Consider the following 21746-nt stretch of genomic DNA (forward strand, 5'->3'; position numbering starts at 1 on the left):
AGAAGACAGAGCTTGTCTACCTCTCCTTCTTTTGTGACCATGGGGTTTTTACGATGAGATGTTTAAGAAGTGACAGATATTCACACTGCCCACCACTAGTCATGAGCACAGATAGAGACCCCAGCTTCCCTCTACAGTTGAAGGAAAGAGATGAATCTTCCTGGGATGGCTCAGAGCAGTGTCAGTGATCTGAACCACCACCACCACCACGTGAAAGGGCTGACCTGTATTGACTACACTGAGAGCTTTTGAAACCCAGGATATGAAAACTAATAGTTACCATAGCTGTCAGCATGAGTATTCTGCTCTAGCCTAGTTCTCAAATAGGACTATGCTGTTCCCTTCTCATTTGTATCCTTTCGCAGTTCTTCCCACACAACAGGCATGCAAAAATGCTGGCACAAACATTCAGCAGCACCTCTCTGGAAACAGAAAAATTTAGCCATCTCCTTTCCAACACATTTGCCACTAGAGGAAAGCAACAGTTTGGCACATGGCTGGTACCAGTCCATTTTGACCAGTCAAACAGGTCTGGAAGAAAGGCCTCTCTAGAGAACAAGGGTATCCTAGGTTGATGAAAGCATACCTGGGGATTCATCTAGTGCATTAAGTAAGTAAGAAGATGGAAAGGAAGACCAAAGAAGCTATCCTTCATGAAAGATACCTGCAGTGGCAGCAGCAGTAATTCAATGAGAGATTTGAGTAGTAGCAAGAGAAGCAGAAGCTACAAGTTTGACCAGGACCTGGAGAAGCACTGATCACAAAGCTCAAAAGTGGGAATACCTCAGACAAAATTCCAAGAGGCAGGCAACAGGCCCATGTTTTACAAAATTCTGTGATCCTGGCAGTTTTCATAAGGTCATCAAAATTGTAGCAGTTGAGTCCTTGGAAAGGCTACTTAGCAGAGAAAGTAAGGGGCTGTTGGCAATGGTGACAGATGTAGTTTGCTGAACAAAATCCTTTATGAGTAAAAATATTTTCTGTGACTCTTCCACTGTTGAGTCAGTAGAAAATTTAACCTAGATTTTCAATCACTGGTTCAAACTTATGGTTGTGATAGTAACCGGTAATTATTACAACAGCTCTTTACAGGACTAAATGCAAAAAGTTATTGATTTGAGCAGATGTAGTTGATATTGACTGATGCTTCATGCAGTTCCCAGTGAAGTCAGAGGAAGGACTCCTATTAGTACCACTGGGAGTTGAACCAGGCTCTGAATAAGCAGAAGACTAATCCCATTCAAACAGAATTTAGGATGATGACAAGGATGATGCCTGTGGGCAAAGAAGGTCATCAGGGTAGAAGTCCTGGTAGGAATGTTACAGACCTGCTAGCCATGATGAAATGGTAGAAGAGGCATTCTGCAGGAGGCTGGCAGAAGTCTCTCAATTTCCAACCCCTGTACACATAGGGGACTTCAGCTTGCCAGATGTCTGCTGGAAATACAGCAGAGAGAAGGCAGTCCAGGAGGTGCTCGGGGTGTGTGGAAGAGAACTTGCTCTCAACTGGTAGGTGAGCCTTCCAGGGGTGGTGCCCTGCTAGACCTGTTGTTTGTGAACAGAGAAGGACTCATGGGTGATGTGGTCAGTGGCTGTCTTGGGCACGGCGACCACAAAATGACAAGAGTTTTCAGTCTTGAGTGAAGTAAGGAGAGGTGCCAGCAGAACTGCCATCTTGGACTTCTGGCGGGCAGACTTTGGCCTATTTAGGAGATTAACTGACAGAGTCCTTTGCAAGTCAGTCCTGAAGGGCAAAGCAGCCCAGGAAGGATGGACATGCTTTAAGGAGGAAATCTTAAGGGTACAGGAACAGGCTGTCCCCCTATGCTGGCAGGGAAAAAGACTGGCTTAGTTAAACAAGGAACTTGGGCTGGAACTCAGGGTAACAAAGATCATGTATCACCTCTGCAAGGAGGGAGGAAACTACAAGGATGTTGTGAGGTTATGCACAAGAAAATTATAAGGAAAGCCAAACTAGAACTTTATTTGGATGCTGCAGTTAAAGACAACAAAAGCAGTTTCTGTAAATACATCGGCAGCAAAAGGAGGGCTAAGGAGAGTCTCCATCCTTTGCTCAATGCAGGGGAAAACAGTGTCAGGGGATGAGGAAAAGGCTGAGGTACTTAATGCCTTCTTTGCCTCAGCCTTTAATACAAAACAAGTTGTTCCCAGAACTGGAAGTTAGTGATGGGGAGCTAAGTGAAGCCCCTAAATCCAGGAGCAAATGGTTAGTGACCTGTTATGCCAGTTAGACACCCATGAGTCTATAGGCCCAGATGGGATGTGCCCAAGAGTAAGAAGGGAGCTGGCAAAAGCTTGTCAAACCACTTTCAACCTTTTACCAGCAGTTCTGGTTAACCAGAGAAGTCCCAGTTGACTGGAAATTAGTGACCCTTCATCTACAAGGGTCAGAAGGAGGATCCAGGAAACTACAGACCTATCATCCTGTCCTTGGTACTAGGGAAGGTCATGGAGCAGATCATCCTGAGTTCCATTACATGGCATTTGCAGGACAACCAAGGGAACAGGCCCAGCCAGCATGGGTTTACAAAAGGCAGGTCCTTTTGTAAGGTTTGACTAACCTGATCTCCTTCTATGACAGTGTGACCCACACAGTGGATGAGGAAAAGGCTGTGGTTGTAGTCTACCTAGAAGTCAATAAAGCCTTTGACACTCCCACAGTATTCTCCTGGAGAAACTGTCTGCTCATGGCTTGGATGGGTGCACTCTTCATTGAGTGAAAACTGGTTGGATGTCCAGGCTCAGAGAACGGAGGTGAATGGAATTATATCCAGATAGCATCTGCTCACAAGTGGTGTTCTCCAGGGCTCAATATTGGGGCTGGTCCTGTTTAACATCTTCATCAATGACCTGGATGAGGGGATCCAGTGCACCTTGAGTCAGTTTGCAGACACCAAGTTAGGCAGCAGTGTTCGTCTGCTGGAGGGTAGGAAGGCTCTACAGAGGGATCAGGACAAGCTGAATTGATGGGCTGAGGACAACTGCATGATATTCAACAAGCCCACTTGGGTCACAACAACCTCATGCAATGCTTCAGGCTTGGGGCAGAGTGGCATGAGAGCTGCTCAGCAGAAATGGCCTTGGGGTTCCTGGCTGATCATGAGCCAGCAGCGTGCCTAGGTGGCCAAGAAGGCCACCTGTATCTTGGCCTGTATCCAGAACAGGACTAGTGAAGCCATTGTCCTGTTGCACTTGGCACTTGTGAGGCTGCATCTTGAGTACTGTGTTCAGTTCTGGGCCTCTCACTACAAGAACGACATTGAGGTGCTAGAGCAAGTCCAGAGAAGGGCAATGAAGCTGGTGAAGGCTCCGGAGCACAATTCTTATGAGGAGCAACTGAGGGAGCTGTGGTTGTTTAGTCTGGAGGAGACTGAAAGGAGTGAGTTGGAGGTCGGTCTCTTCTGCCACGTCTCAAGTAAAAGGAGGAGAGGAAATGGTCTTAAGTTGCACCACAGGAGGTTCAGATTAGATATTAGAAACATTTTTTCACTGAGGGAGTGGTCAGGCATTGGAATAAGTTGCCCAGGACAGTGGTGGAGTTATTGTCTGTGGAAGTGTTCACGTGGCGTCAGGATGTGGCACTTGAGGATATGGTTTAGGAGTGATTATGGCAGTGCTACATTCACAGTTGGACTAGACGATCTTGAAGGTCTCTCTCAACCTTGATGATTCTGTGATTCTGTGAAAACTTGACTTTCATTTGGGTGGATGGCAGGTAAACAGGACTGCTTTCCAAGAGGGTAAGGGAAGGGGCTTGCCTAACAATTAAAGCAATTATCCAGATTGCTCATTCTGGATGTACCACAAATATCAGCAGAGTATTTACTCAAGATTGTAATAAATCTACATTAAACATTAAGGTTGTGGATCATTATAGTGATACTGAGGCCTACAATTACAACATCAACATTCTCTAGTTAAGTTTTTCTGATTTTTTTGATAGAATATTGAAAAATTGTGCAGCTAATTATACTCTGCTAAGAATGTGATCAAGCACTCTCACGAGACAGTGAGAACTCACTGACAGCAACAGTAAAGTAAGCTAGTATTTAAAACAGTATTGATCCCTTTTGTGATGTTAGATCAGTATATACTAAAAGTAACAAATCAGACACATTAAAAGCAGTTCTATAATGGTGCTGACAGGTTCACTCAGTCTCCTGAAACACAAGCATCAACAGGATTTAGCAACAATAATAGTTTACCTGGTGTTTCCTCATTTCGACGCTGCAATTCAGTCTCGACCTGATCCAAAACTTTTTCCAGTTCATCCAGAATTTTCTTTAGATATTTTATATTATCATGATCCAGCAGCTTAGACTAAATATATACACAAGTTAGTGTTTTAATCATCATACAGAGTTTGTATTTTTATCAGAGAATCTTTTACTTAAGATACTACAGCGTTTATTCATAAAATGCGATTATTTTCTCCACACAGTCAGCTGGATACCATTTGGATACTGGTGACAATTCAGATAACAGAAGAAAAACATTAGAAATGCTACATATCAAGGTTTGCCTCACCCTGCAGGGTGCTCAACAACCCAACATCAGCACTGATGTGTACTTACCTTTGAAGTCAGTAGGACCAGTCCAGTACTTCAGCACACACTTGAAGTGTGTAGCTGATCTGGGGGGCAGACTGCTTCATGCCTTGAAGGGCTAAACCACTGCATGACACTACTGGTAATGACAGGTGAAACAAATGTTTACATTGTGACAAAAAAATCTAACACTAACAAGCTCATAATAAAGTGTGGGAATACAAAGAGCTTCCTTACTTTAAGGCGCTTCTGTTTCGCAATATAGGCATCTTGAAGGTCTGGATTTTCTTCTGCAAGTTTCCTCAATTCTGATTCTGTGTTACTTATTTGGCCTGATTGGAAAACAAAACAAAACAAAACAAAAACAAAGAAACAAAAAAAAACAAACACAAAAAATACCACAAAAAACCCAAACCAAACAGAAAAAAGGAATGACAAATATTAGATATCCAAACATACTCACAATGCAATCCACAGGGACTGATCAATAGCCTGTGTACAAATATCATACTAAATGGGAAGTGGTACTTCAATACAGCATCAGCTCCAAGTCAGGACTTAAAAACATCATATTTTGGAAAACTTAACTGCTGCTTAAATTGATCCCACCACACCTTTAGCTCATGAATTTGCAATGTCCTCTATAGGTGCAAAAATGAGGAAATCTCGTTAATACTTTTCTCTTATTCAGAAAAAAGCATTTTGCCGCCAAAATATGTGCTAAATCCATAAAATTCTACTACAAATACATTAGGTCTCTGATGCTTTTGTACCTCAGTTCCTAACACACCTGTCATGCTGTGAAAGTGCAGCCAGGCCCGCACTGAGATTTATTGAAGGTCACTCCAGGTTGCATGCATAATTTCAAAGAAAAAGCCTAAATACCACTGAATATGGTGTTTTCAGTTAGCTAAAATATTATACCAAAGTATGTGATCCCTTTTGGAAATGTTCATTAAGGACTATGTGAATGTTCTAGAAAAACATTCATTACATGACTTAAAGAAGGAATGATGTGAAAAGTTTAAGATAATTTTACTGGTTTCTGCTACATGTGTATAGCCTTTTCTCTCCTTAAAATGGGACTTTGTTGGAAAATGCCATACTTACAGACCTAGATTACCAAAAGATAGTGAATAATAAGTCTTCTTCTAAAAATAAGTTTTTCTAGTAATAAACTGAGAACAAAAGAATAATTATAGAGCATGAATCACCTCTCACCGGTACTTGATAATTAAGTTTAGTTCCAATTAAGTCTTATAAATCAAACTGATAAAAATTCTTTCTAGAGAATAATGAACTCACTGTTTTATATATTCACTTCAACCTGATATGGCTGTGAGAGCCATCTTTCAGTATAGTATATGAAGAAATTGAAGGATGTAATCACACAACTAAGATCTTACATATGCAATTAATTATTTGCTTGGATTTGGTACGCATAAACATAATACAGAACTGGCTCATGGCTTATTACATCTAGCAGTCTGAAAAAGATTAGCTTTCCAAAACTGAAAACTAAACCATCAAGGAAAAGTTTGAACGTGCAAAGGAATTGTTCGGGAACATTCACAAGCTATAAAAAAATGCTTCAAATCAAAAAAGTAGGCTATGCTTTAAGTACAAAAAGGTAAGAAAACATCCCAATTTAGATGAGTGATAATTTTAGCTCTACCACTATGAACGTGTGCAAACTGACAACAATTTACACCAGCTAGAAGCTAGAGGGTAAGAATATATACAGTGAGAAATGCAGAAGACAATGTCATAAAGTGAACTACAATAAAAGCACTGACTATTAACATGTAAAACTAAAAAAAATATCAACAATGTCTATGAGTAAAGCACAATTGCTCAATAAACAGTTAGCATTCACATTTGGGGGAAAAAAAAACACTAAACCAGACAGTACACTGATGTAGGAGAATAATAAATTTCTTGGACAAATGGGAATGGATTTAAGCTGAAGGAGGGCAAATTTAGATTAGATATTAAGAAAAAATTCTTTACTGTGAAGGGGGTGAAGCACTGGAACATGTTGCCCAGAGAACTTTGCATGTTCCATCCCTGGAAGTCTCCAAGGCCAGGCTGGATAGGCCTTGGAGCAGCCTGCTCTAGTGGACAGTGTCCCTGCCCATGGCAGCGGAGTTGTAACTAGATGATCTTTAAGGTCTCCCTTCCAACCCAGGCCATTCTATGATTCTGTGTTACTTCAGCTAAGTAATTCATGCAACTATATGGAAATTAACTGCCTGCCTTTACTTCTGACAACACAAAAGTGTGGCTAAGTTCTAATAAGAGAACTGACTTGCCAAAAATTTTAATGGGGAGGATAACACAATTTGTTGGAAATAGAATTTCTCAAACTAACACAGTATCACCTTTTATGATATCATGAATTTAGTAACAGTATAGTAGTATTGCATTTCAAAGTCTATGCAGTATTTGACTGTGTTCTACGGATGATTCTAAAATATCATACAAAAAATCAACACAATATAAACCACTGACACTCACAAAAAAATCAAAGATCTCAGGATATAACGTAAACAGGGAATCATCACCCAGCCATGTTGTCAGGATTTGATCCTTGTACTAGAACTACTTAGTTCGTTTGTAATACTTAGAAGGAAACATAAAAACAATATTTAGAAGTTTACCATAGCACAAAAATTAACTCCACAGACACCTCAAAAACGACACTTCCTCTTTCCCACTTTCAAATTATAAGAGACTACACAATCAATAAAAAGTATATGGACAAATCATCAATGACTGCAACCAAAATTCATAAGCTGTGCTCAATATCTTCTGCTTAAGGTGCATTTAAGAAGACAAATGTAATGCAAAAGTCTACTGATAGACAGTCAGAGCTATACCAGTACATACTACGAATTCTGCTGGTAGCATAGGCTGGAATCATGGAGTCCACTGTTAACTCCGGGTGCAGGATGCAGCCATGTGTGTAGGCATCCATAGGCAAGGAGTCTAAAAGCTCTCTATAGTGTTGCACCCTTGGATAATACATGCTCCCCTCTTCTGGCATTAATCTTGGTACTTCCTCTGCAATATAAAGTTAAAAATAAAGTTAAGAGAAGAAGAACCATGTAATTGACCAAAGTTCCTTCAGTGATGTTCAACTGGCACAGATGACACAGCCATAGTTAAGAAAGCTTCACTTGCTCCCCACCGTAACTCAATAGTGTTATTGCAGCTCAGAGAAATGTATATACACATACTTCATTCTCAAATGTTTTAATAATTCTAATTCCTATGCAGTAACCCACATAAACACATATTTAAGAGGTGTTCAAATCAGAAAACCGGATTCACATCTGTTATGTTCTTCTAGGAATGGGCAACCATGACACACAACCCTATAGTGCTCTAACAGCAGGGCACAGCTGAGGTTCCAGGAAATTGTTAAGGTTGAAACATTACTATTGTTGTAATGCTTGCAAAAATTACAGTATAGGAATCCTACTCAAAGCATGGTTAGAAATATTCCGCACACCACTGAGTTTTACCCTGCCCTCGATCTACCTCCTTTTTTGATTAAAGCCAGCATTAAATACAAATTATGTTCTCTCAACAATCAAGTTTTCTTCAGGCCTTAGAAATCGCAGCACTAAATCCCTGAAATACAAAATGCTGCCATCTTCACACCTATAAAAAATACAGCTTCCAAAATTGAAGTAGTTTGTGTTTTTTTGGCAATACAGACAAAAAGAAATTCAAAAACCTGCATGTGATCACTTCTGAGGTTTCTCTTCCTACTCTTTTACCTTTTCACTCCATTTTGGCTCCAAAAATAATTTGCTTATTTTACTTTCACTTTTCCACCCAAGATTATTCTGGAATTAAGCATGTTTCTTCTTATTTTACAGAGAATCTGGACCTGCCTGACAACCATAGTCATGTAGCCTTGTTCAACACTTTATTTTTCATGGCAGTGTCATCTCAGGGTTAGCACAGCACAGTGCTGCTGCCATTCCTGCCTTTCCATCCTTCCTGAAAGGTTAAGGATGACAGTGGTAGGTTTTACTTGAAAGGGTTGAGAAACTGCTGGAAGGCCTTCAGTTCATTTTAAAGGAACGTGTTTTCAGCCCCCACTGCCAACTATTAGGAGAGCCCATTTATTTGTGAGACTCTAAGCATTTCTGTCCTGAGTGAACCTCCCCGCAGCGATACAGAGCTGCCCCCAGCATTTGCTGGCACGCTACGGGGCGAGGGGAAGGATCTCACACCGAAATGCCTGCGGGATTACCATCTACAAACGTCGCTTCCAGGTAATCAATAATCTGCGTTGCCTCACAAATGATGTTTTCCCCGTGGATCAGGACAGGTACTTCTCCGGAGGAACTCAAGCGCATGAACCACGGCTCGTTGTGCTCGCTCAGCGGCAGGTTTACATCGTGCTCCTCGCACTTCAGCGCCTTCTCGGCTATTGCCAGCCGCACCTGCAAGGGCACCACGGCTCACCCCGGGGCCAGCAGCCCCCGCACGGCCGAACCCGGCTCGCCTACGGCCGCAGGCCACGGGCGCTCCCTCCCTCATCCCCCCTACCCGGACTTCCCCCGCGGGCGGGCGGGGGGCTCCCGGCGCGGCGGGGGGGCGATCGGGGGCCCGCAGGCCGCCGCCCCGCGCCCCCGCCGCCCCCATCACCTTCTTGCGAGCGAGAAGGACTTGCGTCCATCCAGTGGTTACCAGCACCAGCGGCGCCATGATAGGGCCGGCTGGAGCTTCGGCTCGGCTTTCGGCTCAGGCACCGCTCGGCTCGGCTCGAGCTCGGCCCGTACCCGCGGCGCCGGGCGGGGCGGAGGCTGCGCGGGCAGGAGGGGCGGCCGGGCCCGCCCTGCGCCGATCCCCTCCTGGAAATCAACAGAAGGGAATGCCCGGGGGATGCGAAGGACACCCCCTCTTCCCCCGCCGCACTGCTCGGAGAACGACCCTTCCTAAGAGGAAACCGCCCGCAAAGCCGTCTACAGCATCCCCTAGGGAAGCGCAGGAAGATGGATGCGCGAGTGGAAAAGGTCACATGGGAGGATTTTCCCTTTTGTATTTATTTGTTTCTTTTCTTGAACGAGTGCTTCCACTATGAATTTCAGGGACATTGGTATCATGCGCTTGGGGAAGAAAAAAAATACTACCGGAAGACATACTGAATGGGACCCTGTGGGCATAGATCCTCTACTGGATAAGTCATAGCAAGAAGGAACACTAAACTAAACACTTAAGATTGAGAATAACGTCTTTTGCTTCCTGACGTGTTCTTTTAATCTCAAGAGAGAAGGTTTCTTAATTATTATTTTTTTATAGACAAAATGATAAAATTGAACAGTTTTGCAAGGCTTTTTTCATTTCCCCTGTGTGAAGGTCCTTTCTGAAAAGCATTTGATAACAATAGCTTCCATCATCAGAAAATGCTTCCTTTGTATCTTACACTGGAGATAGTTTAGAAGATGCAGTTGCTGATAGTGTATCCATTAGACGCTATCAGCATCATCAGGGAGATTTTAGCAAACTAGAAAGCATGGTGGGATTACAAACTCCAGAATATTGTTCTCTTCATTCTGACTACTCAATCCCCAGTAAAGGCAACTACTTAAGGCAAGCCTGATAACTCACTCCCACGTGCAATTTCTATGTAACCGATGAACCCCACCAGTAGTATCCCGAAGACATGACTTTAGTATGTTGAGAGAGACATCCCAATAACAAGGACATTTAAGTTTAAGGGAAATTTTTACTAACGTTAAGCAAGTGAAAGGATTTAAGTCACTGAAAGAGACAAGGTAATGGAAAAATCTTATAAATAAAAAAGAGAAGAAACAAAAAGCCAGCTTCCAGCCCTGCGCTGTTCATGTAAGTAGACCCAAGGGCAGCCCGATGCCTTCCCAGAGACTTCTCAGTGCTAGTCACAAACCAAAATAATCTCTTCAGAAGGTCAGGCATGACAAGAGGCTTCTCACAAATACCAGCTGACAGCAGTCAATGCGTTACTGATGGTAAATCCTACATTTTTGGGCATTTAATTTAATTGGAATTCTTCAGAAAGTTGGAGAATGTGCTTAGAATGGATAATAAGAATGCAGTTAATGGAATGAGATAAATACATTATAGCTGGATTTACTTCCCTTTAAGATACATGTCTAAGGTAAGAGTGCTGGAATATGCTCACATACACCAGGGCTTTAACCTGTGACTCACTGACACATGGATATTCTAATGGGTCCCTGCCTAGGTTCCTCACAGCTAGATCTTACAATAACTCAAGGCAAGAAACTGGGATTTATTTATTTATTTATTTATATGCACTAGACACTCTTTCAGGTTTCTGTTTTGCTATTTTTTCTTTAATTTTGCCTTTAAATCAAAATGTCATTTTATCAGTCACCACGTAGACCACTACTCCAATTCTCTTGTTCAGCTAATTAATTTAATATCACACATAGACTTCTGAATTATGTTTGGTTACCTGGTTTAGCTGCCTAGAAAGGCAATGAAAGGTATCTATATTATAGTACAATAAAGAAAAAAGGACCAATGCAAACAATATTTCCTACTTCAGACCTGTTCAGTAACAGAGCAGCTGCAATCATATTCAGATGTTTCTTCTTCCTGCAATCTAGTCATCTGTATTGCAATGAAATACAGAAAGGACACTGACCAATTGGAGCAGGTTCTGAAGAGGGCCACCAAGGCAATAAGGGTAATGGAGTACCTTTCCTATGAGGAAAGGCTAAGAGAATTGGGATTGTTCAGCCTGGAAAAGAGAAAGCTTAGGGGTGACCTAATTGCAGCCTTCAGTACCTGAAGGGAACCTACAAGAAGGAAGGAGAGGAACTTTTCACAAGAGCGTGTAAGACATTTTACAATAGCCTGTAAGACTTTTTACAAGAGCTAGACAAGGGGGAATGGATTCAAACTGAGAGTAGGTTTAGATTAGATATTACGAAAAAATTCCTTACTTTGAGGGTAGTCAGGCACTGAAACAGGCTGCCCAGAGAAGCTGTGGATGCCCCATCCCTGCAGGTGTTCAAGGACAGGCTGGATGGAGCTCTGAGCAACCTGGTCTAGTAGTGATGTCCCTGCTCACGTTAGTGGGGCTGGAACAATATGATCTTTAAGGTCACTTCCAACCCAGGCTATTCTGTGATTCAGTGATAAATACCACCCGTATGCCCATGTTAATAGTCCTGGCTTGCTGTCAACAGCTCAGCTGAAGGAGGGAGCGCCTGCCGCCGGGCTCCCCCCAGCCAGGCAGGCAGCTGTTCTCAAGCCTGACCACATGAGGCCTCCCTTTTCCAAATATACGATGCAAAGAACCTCATTCCAGAGATTATGAAGAAGAAAAGGGGCCGATTCCTTTTCGTTCAGGACAAGCACCCAGCCATCCCCCTATGTTTGTTCCCAAGCCCTTCTACCTCCTCATACCTGAAGAAAAGCAAGCAGAAGGGCCAACCTATGAAAAAGCTCACTGCACCCTGGACAACCTTGTTCCACATGCATTTACACAAAGCTTTACACAACTGAAATTAAAGTCTCCATAAAGGCACCTTTAATATGTATGTGTCATGAATACAAAAGCAGCACACAGCTGCAAATCTGACTGGCATCTTGCATCTGCAAGCAGCCCCCTAGCCCTGCCTGATAAAACATTTTTCCAATCACACTGATGTTCTTGCCCTATTTCTCTACATGGCCTCTCTGGGGTTTGTACATGATTACAAAAATATATATATATACACAACCCCCTACAAGTGTCTTTTTAATTCACAAATTTTTACATCATGAAAAAAAAATAACATTTACAGCTAATATTAATAACTAAACAGTACAAAAATCAACTTGATAAACAGTTGTATAAATTGGGTCAAACATCTGGAAATCAGTATTCTGGTAATTAGTTTCCTTCTTTACTTCACCCTGCACTCCATGATATTGACAAGAAACATCTAGGCCAGATGTGTCATTAAAGTGATTGATGCAAGTAAAAAATTACTATTTATTTCTAAACAGATTTCGTTGTGCATATTGAAAACCAAGTTTGATTAGATTACAGGGGCAAAAAAATCTTTTTGCTTTTTTCTATGCAGCCAGAGCCATTATAGCTAAAAATTAACTGGATTCTGTTTATGCATCATTAACAGATGCATTGGTTCAGTTCCAAGTGCAGAACTGACCTAATTGACAGTGATGCAGGAGTTAATACTGGTTAGGAAAGTAAGACAGGTTCTGTTCTGGACCTTCTGTCATCAATAGTTATTGACTAAATTCCAGTGGCAGATGCTGCATTACTGTTGATGACATGAGTCAAAAGAACTTAGCATTGAATTCAGATACACAGCTGAGACTTAATATTGACACAAGAACTGTCTTTAATGTGACTGATGAATTAGATATGCAACTACTTAGAAACAGTAAGAGCGAAGATACATCTTGATAGTCCCAGCTGAGACTGTCTGTGCCCTAATTTAACTGCATATAAAACCATGGAGGGATGGCAATTCTAGATAACTGATGCATATTCTCGAGAAACATAATTAATGAGCTACCATTTTACATCCAACAAAATCAACTTATAATAGAATTTATTTAGTCATTTTCAAAGTTACATAATGTATCATACTAGGTTTTATTCTGGGATTTCATCCCAAAATTCTTTCATGTTTTCTCTAAATACTATAGTCCAACCTGTTCCATGCAGGAGTTTCATACATAAACACTGCTTAATAATTAATTTTTCTACATAAAATTCTTAGAAGTTTTATAGTAAGTCTATTTCAAAATAGTTATTAGTGATTACAATATAACAAAAATATTCATTGTTCTAATGCTATATAAACTTTCATAGTTTTGATGACTGGAATGAATTTTCCTGAAATATAAGGCTTTTAAATCAAACACAGAAAGATACTTAATGTAATAAGGTGAAAAATGTGTGATTTCTTAGCTGTCAACCTTAAAATCTATATATTAACATTAAAGCTTTATCCAATCTATCACTCCTCAAGCTTTTATAGAAACAACATCTTCATTATAAAATCTAACATATCAGCCTAATTCAAAAGAACTAAATCATGTTTTTATAAACTTATCCATGTCTGCTGTCTCTGTGCACAGGTGTAATATGCTGGCTCACGAACTCAGACCATTGCTGAGCTTTTAGGAACAATTCTGTATCATCATCTGTATCATCACTTCACATGCTTCATCTTCCCATGCATTAACTTAGATGAGTAACCCACATGACTGAAATTCTATTAAAAGGTTCTCCTGTGCTCTGTACCTCTGTGCATAGCATCCAAGTGTTGATTTTTTTATACTGGTTTTAATCTAAGAGTGATGACATTTTGTTTGCACAGGACTGTCTGGCACACTGGGTTTTGGCTGCCCATTAGAATTCACATATTACCACAACACAAAAAATGAATGTTAAAAATAGTACCTTCCATTGCCTGTGGCCACAACCAGCGTGTACAACTTCGAGCTAGTAAAAAAGATTAGACAGATGCTGAAACAAAGTCCACCAAAGTTAGAGGGGTGATTTGTAGTGACTTCAGTGGGTCCTCTCTCAGTTCTTAAGCAGGTTCAAATTCTACATCGCACTGCAAAATACAAATATCCAGTAACTGGGATGACAACCAAACACAGAAAGACTTAAGGAAATTTAAGGGGTTAAGTACAATTTTGTAAATGTCCTCTGAAGTCTCATGCAGTATTTTCTCTGACTGGAAAACAATTTTAAAAGATCCTTCCTGAAAAATTATAGAAATCAGATTCTTTCCATCCCTAAAACAAACCCAAAGTTTAATAATTTTCAAAAATTTCTAAAAATCTTTGAAAACATTGTGAAAACTTTAAGTTAATTTGCAAGTAAGTTTAAACTAAACATTTAATCTTGTTCCAGCCAACTTTAAAGCATAATCATGCACTTCCAAACATTTTCATTGACAAGCAAAAAAAATAGCTGCCACTAAGGAAGCATTAATCATTAAGACAACACAGAAATATAGTTCTCATTTAAATAAGGAAATTGTTATTTCTTCAGCCTTAATTCTTGATATTTGCTCATTACCTTTCTGCAAGCTGGACTAAATAACCAAACACGAACAGGCAAAATATTTCAATTAGCTTCCCTGAAATCTCACTTCATGAGATAGTCAGAAAAATAAAAGTGCTTTGAAAAGCTTAGGTCAGCCCCTGTCCCAGAGCACCCTGTGCCAGCACAGCAGCAGGGATGAAGGTTGTTCTATCCTGGCCTATCTGCAGGCTCCACACCACCCCAGAAAAATCATGGGGACTGTCTTGGTAACCCGGCTCACATAGTCTCAGGGAGGGATGGGGGCCTTAAGTGTGAGTAGAATATTTTCTCCTGCTAACATCTTTTTCCCCAATCTAAATCACGTAATTTATGCATGAGTATTGCATTGTCTTTTCAAAGAATAGTACAGCAGAAACAAAAAGGATATATTTGATGTATCAATTTATTGTATTTACTGAATTTTGAAAAACTGAAGAAATTTTCAATAAGTTCCACTTCTCACAACATCTGTATAAGCCAACTGGAATTTTCATTCCTCATATTTCCCAGTGGAGGGCCCTCCATATGCATGACTTCCTGTACCAGCTCTCATTTCTACGCTTCACAAAGGGAGACTCAGTGTTTCTGTTACACAACTTCCATCCTCTCCTGACAGACATCAGGATACTATTTTATTAGGTCTTCAGACAGATTTAAACAACTTCTCCTGCTTTTCTTCAAATTAACAAAATTGTGTTTGATTGATAATTGTTCTTTGAGTTTTCCAGCCTCTTGGCATGCATTGATGAAAAAGCCCAAAAGAATTGGACTGTTAGTTGACAACAATTCATAACTCCCTAATTTGAGTTCTGACCCAAAGAGACTCCACTTTAAATTACTACTTTATTCTCTACTCTTCTTTTTCAACCATGGTATAGGTGTTTAAGAGTAAATCACTATTTATGGTTTAGGTGTCCTGAATACCAAGAATGGTCAAACTCCCTTGTTTTGGAGAAAAAAGTATGTTGTGGCACCCAGGTATTTCAAATGAAGTTAACTCCAACACAAGTAATGAAAATTTAAGAAACTGAGATTCTTTGACTTGATTGTTACAAACTATCTGTGCCACTTAAAACCTTAAATTTTCAATGCTTGAAATAACAGTAGAATGTAAAACAGCTGCGCAAATTCATTATCAAATATCATGCAAACACAACATTCACCTAACTCCCCCTGTAAGCAAGACCTTCATTTGTGAAAGTATAAATAGGACAAGATACAGTTTTGGGCAGCAATAGATCTGGGCACCGAATTGCTGTCTATGTTCTTTTGGCACTGACTGAAACATGCTGGCATGATTTTTTCTCAACTGCATAACGTCACTCACAAATAGAGAACAAATTCCAGAGCTACTGCTCTGAAAGCATACTTCTCTCTTCACATTTAAAGAAATGTCAATGAGATTTTCTAAAGAAAAAGAGGCAGTATATTAGTGCCAGCTGAAGGCAGTAATACTTGCTATTTGACATTTACTGAGTTATCTGAGAAAAAAAAAAGCACTATACAGAGAAAGGGATGAATTTAAATCCCATGTGTGTAACTGATACAAATGAAAGTATGAAGTTGTCTCCATGCCCTGTGCAAGTGCAAGGGAGAAGTGAGGGCAGCAGGCGATGGTATGTGTCTGAAATAACAAACCCTTTCCACTAACACCCTGGCTAATGCACCGGTGTGGAGGCAAAGCCAGAGGAGAGAAGCTGCAGAAGCTGAAGTGAGCTTTTCAAATTTTACAGAGACGCGCAAACTGGAGTGGGAGTGGAGGAGGACGCAATGCCTTGGCTTAATTCCTGTAGCGTCCTGTCAAGTCCAGTGGTCAGAACACAAAAGCAGTATTTGACCGGTGTGTTACAGTCCTCAGAGCAAAATAAAAGCATTATAAAAGCTTAGAAGCTATATTAATACAAGTTAATATGAACAGAGCTTAGGGACAAGGAAGTGAGAACATTCTCTTGGCCCAGAGGGGATAATCTATCTTTTCAAGATGAAGAAATTAGCAGGGTTTTTTCTTGGCCTTGAATAATTAAATTTTTCCCTCTTACATGTTAGATAGGCCACTGCCACAGACCTTCAAGGCTATCTTACTTTATTTCAATATACTGCACAAAGTGAGAAATAACTGGAACTGGAAAAAAACTTTTTAAATCTCAGCCTCTCTCTGACTTCACTTTACAATACATTTGTATCTTGGTGCAGTGTTTTAATACTGTGATTAAATTTGTATTCCCCCTAAACTGCATTTTGTTTGAACTCCCTGGCTTGTGATCCTGTTTCCCCTGGTTTTCTTGATGTCAGCTTCTTCACTGCTGGCAGAAGATCCCTCCGAACCGCAGCTGCATTTGTAAATGTTTCATCAAAGGCTCTGAACGTCTGGTAACCAGCAGACCTGGTGGGTGCTACGAATGTGATCTGGGTCTATCTCGGGGAAGAACAGCATGACCATATTTACTGCTGATGCTATTCTGGGGGCTGTATGACGTGCTTCTCCCCTCTGGCTGAGCAACACTTGCCCATTTGTCTTTCAACACTCACTCCAAGCATGACAGGATAAAATAAAACAAAATTTACTGGTAGCAAGCTTACTTGCATATTGAAGACTTCCATTTTAACAACCTGATCACGCAAACACACAGTCTTATTTCAATAACCACGTTAAACAATTTGTACTCTAGGTAGATCAGATTCCTAGGTTACATTAAAAGAAAATAAGATAAATAAAAACTACCTCATAAAATAATTCAAATTAGCATGGGGGCACAAGTTTATTTGTCCCCCTAAATGAAATCTTAACTAAGGATGGTGGCAACACAGTAGTTACAGATCTGCACAACACCTCCAAATGTGGACATCATCTGTGTCTCCCAAAAACTGTGAAAATAGGTGGGAAAATACTGCACTTCTTGAAGCAATCATGCACATAGGATGACCTCTTCCAATATGAGGCAAGTAGTTTACAAACTGAAACTCACTCAGTAACCAGCAGAATGAGCCAGGCACTTCCAGTGATTGATTAAACCCAACCTAGCACAAGATCTGTGCAAGACTTTGTAAGAAAAAGGAAAAAAAAAAAGAAAAAAAAAATGAAAAACCCAACAAAATTTCAGATTAAAATCACATGCACATTTTCACACTTCAAGTGTTATCATTTTGCCAATATTAATATTTTTTTTAAAAAATCTATGCATATGCCACTGATACTGTATGGCACAGAAAAGATCACTTTTTTCTTCTATTAAGCCTATAAAAATAAATCTTCAGCACTAAAACTGGATACTGAAATTTTGAGTAGGAAAATCCTGATGTAATAAATTTTAAAAAATGGCTAACATTTTTTAAATATTTCATTTGGCTCAATCTTTCAAATATGCAACCAGCTGTTAAAGAACTGCAGTCTCAAACACACAAAACCAAAACCATATCCCTTTATATATGAAAACAAAACTGCAACCCCCAGCTTCTAACTTCAGCGTGATGTATCACAGAACCACAGTCCTCCAGCTCTATTAAATTCTTGTTTTCATGGCAGAACCTCATAGAAGCAAAAATAGCAGACAGATAACGGTGTGTGAATTAATAAAACTTTTGCAGTGTTATCATATGAAACAAAGGAATTTCAAAATTAATTTTAGTTTTCAAGTCAGCTGAAAAAAACTTTGTACCTAACATAGCCAAATATCATGCAGATTAATGCCACCGACAAATTTTAAAATTAATAACCTAAAACGCAAACTAAGGCAATCTCCACAATGGACTTCACAGCACTGTTGATTTTAGGCATACCTACAAGTGAAAGATTTAGTGATAAATACATGCCTAACTAAATACAAATGATTATTCTGTAAGTCAATTATATTTTTTAGGCGTTCAGACATAATAGAACATCATATAATAGTTTTCCAAATACACCGTATTATTAGGAAGTGTAGTGGGTTAACATACACTTTGTGATTACAGCAGACGCTGTCATAGAAGAGGTATTTTTATATTTGGTATGAATCTTAAATGCCACTGTTACATGCTGAACATACAGTATAGCTGGGTTACAAAAACTTGAATAATGGATACTTTTTCATACAGGACCTTTTGTACAAGATCATAAGCTTCTACATAAAGGGAATTTATTTACTATGAGAACTACAGTTACTAAAGGATGATACTTTCAAAAAGTGCACTAGGAAACCTGGGTTAGACTCCATACCTAAAATGACATGTTTTCTACTAAAAAAAGACAAGATTACTTTTAAACAAAACTAAGGCTCAAAACTCTCCCAGTCACACAGTTTCTCTTTAGAAAAAAATAATGCAAATACTAATTTGTCCAGTGTCTTTCTTGTACTTGCCAGAAGCAGAGATATACATAATTTATTCACATGCAGAGCTGTAAACACAATTTCACATGACTTCACCAAAATAAGAGCATAAAAACTGTACTGCACCTGCAGAATACAGAGAGAATCACCCAAAATTCTGCACTGGTGGTTGTGCCTTCCAAAGAGCAGAATCTAATCTTTAAGCTGAAATAGAAAACTATTTTGCAGCAACATGATATTACATTAAGTGCATTTGCTAAGAAAGTCAGTTTTCAAGATGCAAAAGGGACTGATACTGTAATCCACATGGTGAACGGGTTTCTTCATCATATAAAAATATCATGACATTATGTTATGAGCACTTAAAAAGCCAACAGAACAGAAGCAAGTCAAGAATAAATGAAATCTCATACCAGCTGGGAGGTTTAAATCATTTGTTAGGCTGATTATGATGCACTAACCCTTGCTATATTTTTTCATGTAAAATTAAAATACGTTCAGGTGTTTGACTTGTGTGTTAACTGTGGTGAAAACAATTTTCTTCCCTGGGGCAAATATTCCTGGATAAGCATAAGAAACTTATCAATAGAAGAAACTTATCAATAGTGTGCACTTATTAACTCTGGCATAACAAGCATCTGTTTGTCTTTTACTGTTTTATCAAAAATCAGTTAGAGTAAGCCGCATTATCCTCACCAAAGTTTAAGCAGATTGAGGGAGTGGCTTTCTATTAATGGTCTTTGCAGTGTAGCCTGCTTAGCCCCATGGTAGTGTCCTCTAAAGCTCAATTCCTCTATTGCAGACTTTGTTAATAGAAACCTATCTCAGAAGTGACTACACTGTGCATGAAAGCATCCATATTACATTCATCATCAAAGAGCAAAACCCTCAGCGTTTGCATCTCTGGTAGCATTTGCCTTTTCTACATCATCATCTGAAAGAAAACCCCAAAACATTGTCATAATTAGAATGATAATGATTTTCAATTAATTTCACGAATGGATTCACTCAGAAGAACAGTTAACCAATTTTTAACTAATTCATTGGTGAAAGGCAACAGCTGCTTGTTCTGCTTCAGCACAGCAAAACAGGAGTGTGACAGCCATGGCCAGCAACATGTATTTTAAAATTGTAAATATTATATCTATTTGCTACTCAAGCATTAATTGATCATCTTTAAATTAAAAAAAAAAACATTTCCATTTTTATAAGAAAAAAAAGAAGTCACAAGACAGACCTCATGTTAAGACAAAATTAGGTATGGATACAGACAGATATATGGCCTTATCCCTGTGTCTGATAAAATCTGCGAGATGAAATCAAGACAGATTATAAGGAACTGCAAGGTCCAGGGAGCAGCTGGAGAGGTGTAATTCCTCTAGAAGTTAGCACAGATCTTGAGGTGCACTCACCATTGCAAAGGTATCCCGGTGTGACCACAGACCCCTGGTCTTCTTCACTGGAGTCAGGAGAGGGAAACAGTGGAGCTGGGACTGTCTGCCAGAGAAGGAATTCTCTCTGTGAAGGTCTGCAATCACTGGTGATGAAAATGCTAACTAATGAAGGAGGATTTTCAATGAATAGGTGGCCTAAAGCATGGCAAAAGGCCTAGATTTCTGGGAAGATATAAGTGGCTCTCAATAGAGGTATTCAGAAAAACAGCACCACGGTGAGCAGAAAGGCTGCTGAACTTCTTTTTCCTACGCTATTAAAGCAGCATGGATGAAAATTATTTAACCCACTGGCTAGTTTACATGAAAATTACCAGAGGAATTAAGATCTCAAAAGTATGACATTCCTACAATTTGAAACAAAGCCACAAAATACACATCCAGGCAGAAAAGAGATGCTTTGCACACCACTAACAAATACTAAACAACCCCTATTCTTACCTGTTGTGAGAGCTAATACAAACCCTCCAAACAATTAGAAAAGCTTCAATCAGGTCTTGGACCTCCTCAGGCACCTGGAAAATCTGTAGGACATGGCAATGCAGGACTCTAGAGCTTTGGGTCCTGCTGCTAGTTAGTTCTTCAAAGCACAGAACAAGGTGAAGATGAGGGACTTCAACAACAAAGGGACCTGTTGGGAAGGTACTACAGGGTCATTACAGTATAGAAACATAGAATCATAGAGTGGTTTGGGTATTAAGGGGCCTCAAAATCATCTCATTCCAAGCACCCTGCCATGTGCAGGGGGACATCTTCCAGTAGACCAGATTGGTCATAGCCCAATCCAACCTGGCCTTGAACATTTCCAGGGACTGGGCATCCACAAACTCTTTGGGCAACCTGTTCTGGTGCCTCACCACCCTCAAAGTAAAGAATTTTTTCCTAATACCTAGTGTAAACCTACTCTCTTTCAGATTTCTTTGAAACCATTCCCCATTGTCCTGTCACTACATGCCCTTTTAAATAGTCTCTCTCCATGTTTCTTGTAGGTTCCCTTCAGGTACTGGAAGACCATTGTATAGGGAAAAGTTTTGTAACCAAGCAGATAAGTGACTACGTCAAATCTGGAATATCTTTTAGTTTTAATCAATGCGGGGTAAACTGACTGAAAACACAAGACTAAGGGCAACTTGGGTGAAAGATTACGAGAAAATATTACTTGTAATTCCTAGAAAAAAAGAATAGAATTAAAAACAAGAAAGGTGACCAGTAAAGTTGTCAGCTTTTCTGTCTGCTTTCAATTGCATTAAGGCAATTGTTTGTATAGATGCTCTGCAAACAGAGCAAAGGATTCAGCTTTAAGAGCAAAATAAAAATAAATCTTTTTGCTGGA

General features: G+C 39.8%; 1 protein-coding gene across 1 annotated transcript in view; it reads right to left on the bottom strand.

Annotated features, from left to right (window-relative positions):
* The window catches only part of GDAP1 (ganglioside induced differentiation associated protein 1), a 32706-nt gene that overhangs the window by 3913 nt on the left and 7047 nt on the right, over positions 1-21746 (bottom strand). The window contains exons 2-5 of the mRNA XM_018079322.2: positions 8836-9028; positions 7458-7631; positions 4806-4900; positions 4227-4341 (exon numbers count right to left, since the gene is read on the bottom strand). Of these exons, the coding sequence (XP_017934811.1) occupies positions 4227-4341; positions 4806-4900; positions 7458-7631; positions 8836-8941 (490 nt within the window). The 5' untranslated portion in view covers positions 8942-9028. The remainder of the gene's footprint in view (positions 1-4226; positions 4342-4805; positions 4901-7457; positions 7632-8835; positions 9029-21746) is intronic.

The sequence above is a fragment of the Manacus vitellinus genome, unplaced genomic scaffold (genome assembly GCF_001715985.3).
Source record: "Manacus vitellinus isolate BGI_N305 unplaced genomic scaffold, ASM171598v3 scaffold_1_pilon, whole genome shotgun sequence".
NCBI lineage: Eukaryota > Metazoa > Chordata > Aves > Passeriformes > Pipridae > Manacus > Manacus vitellinus.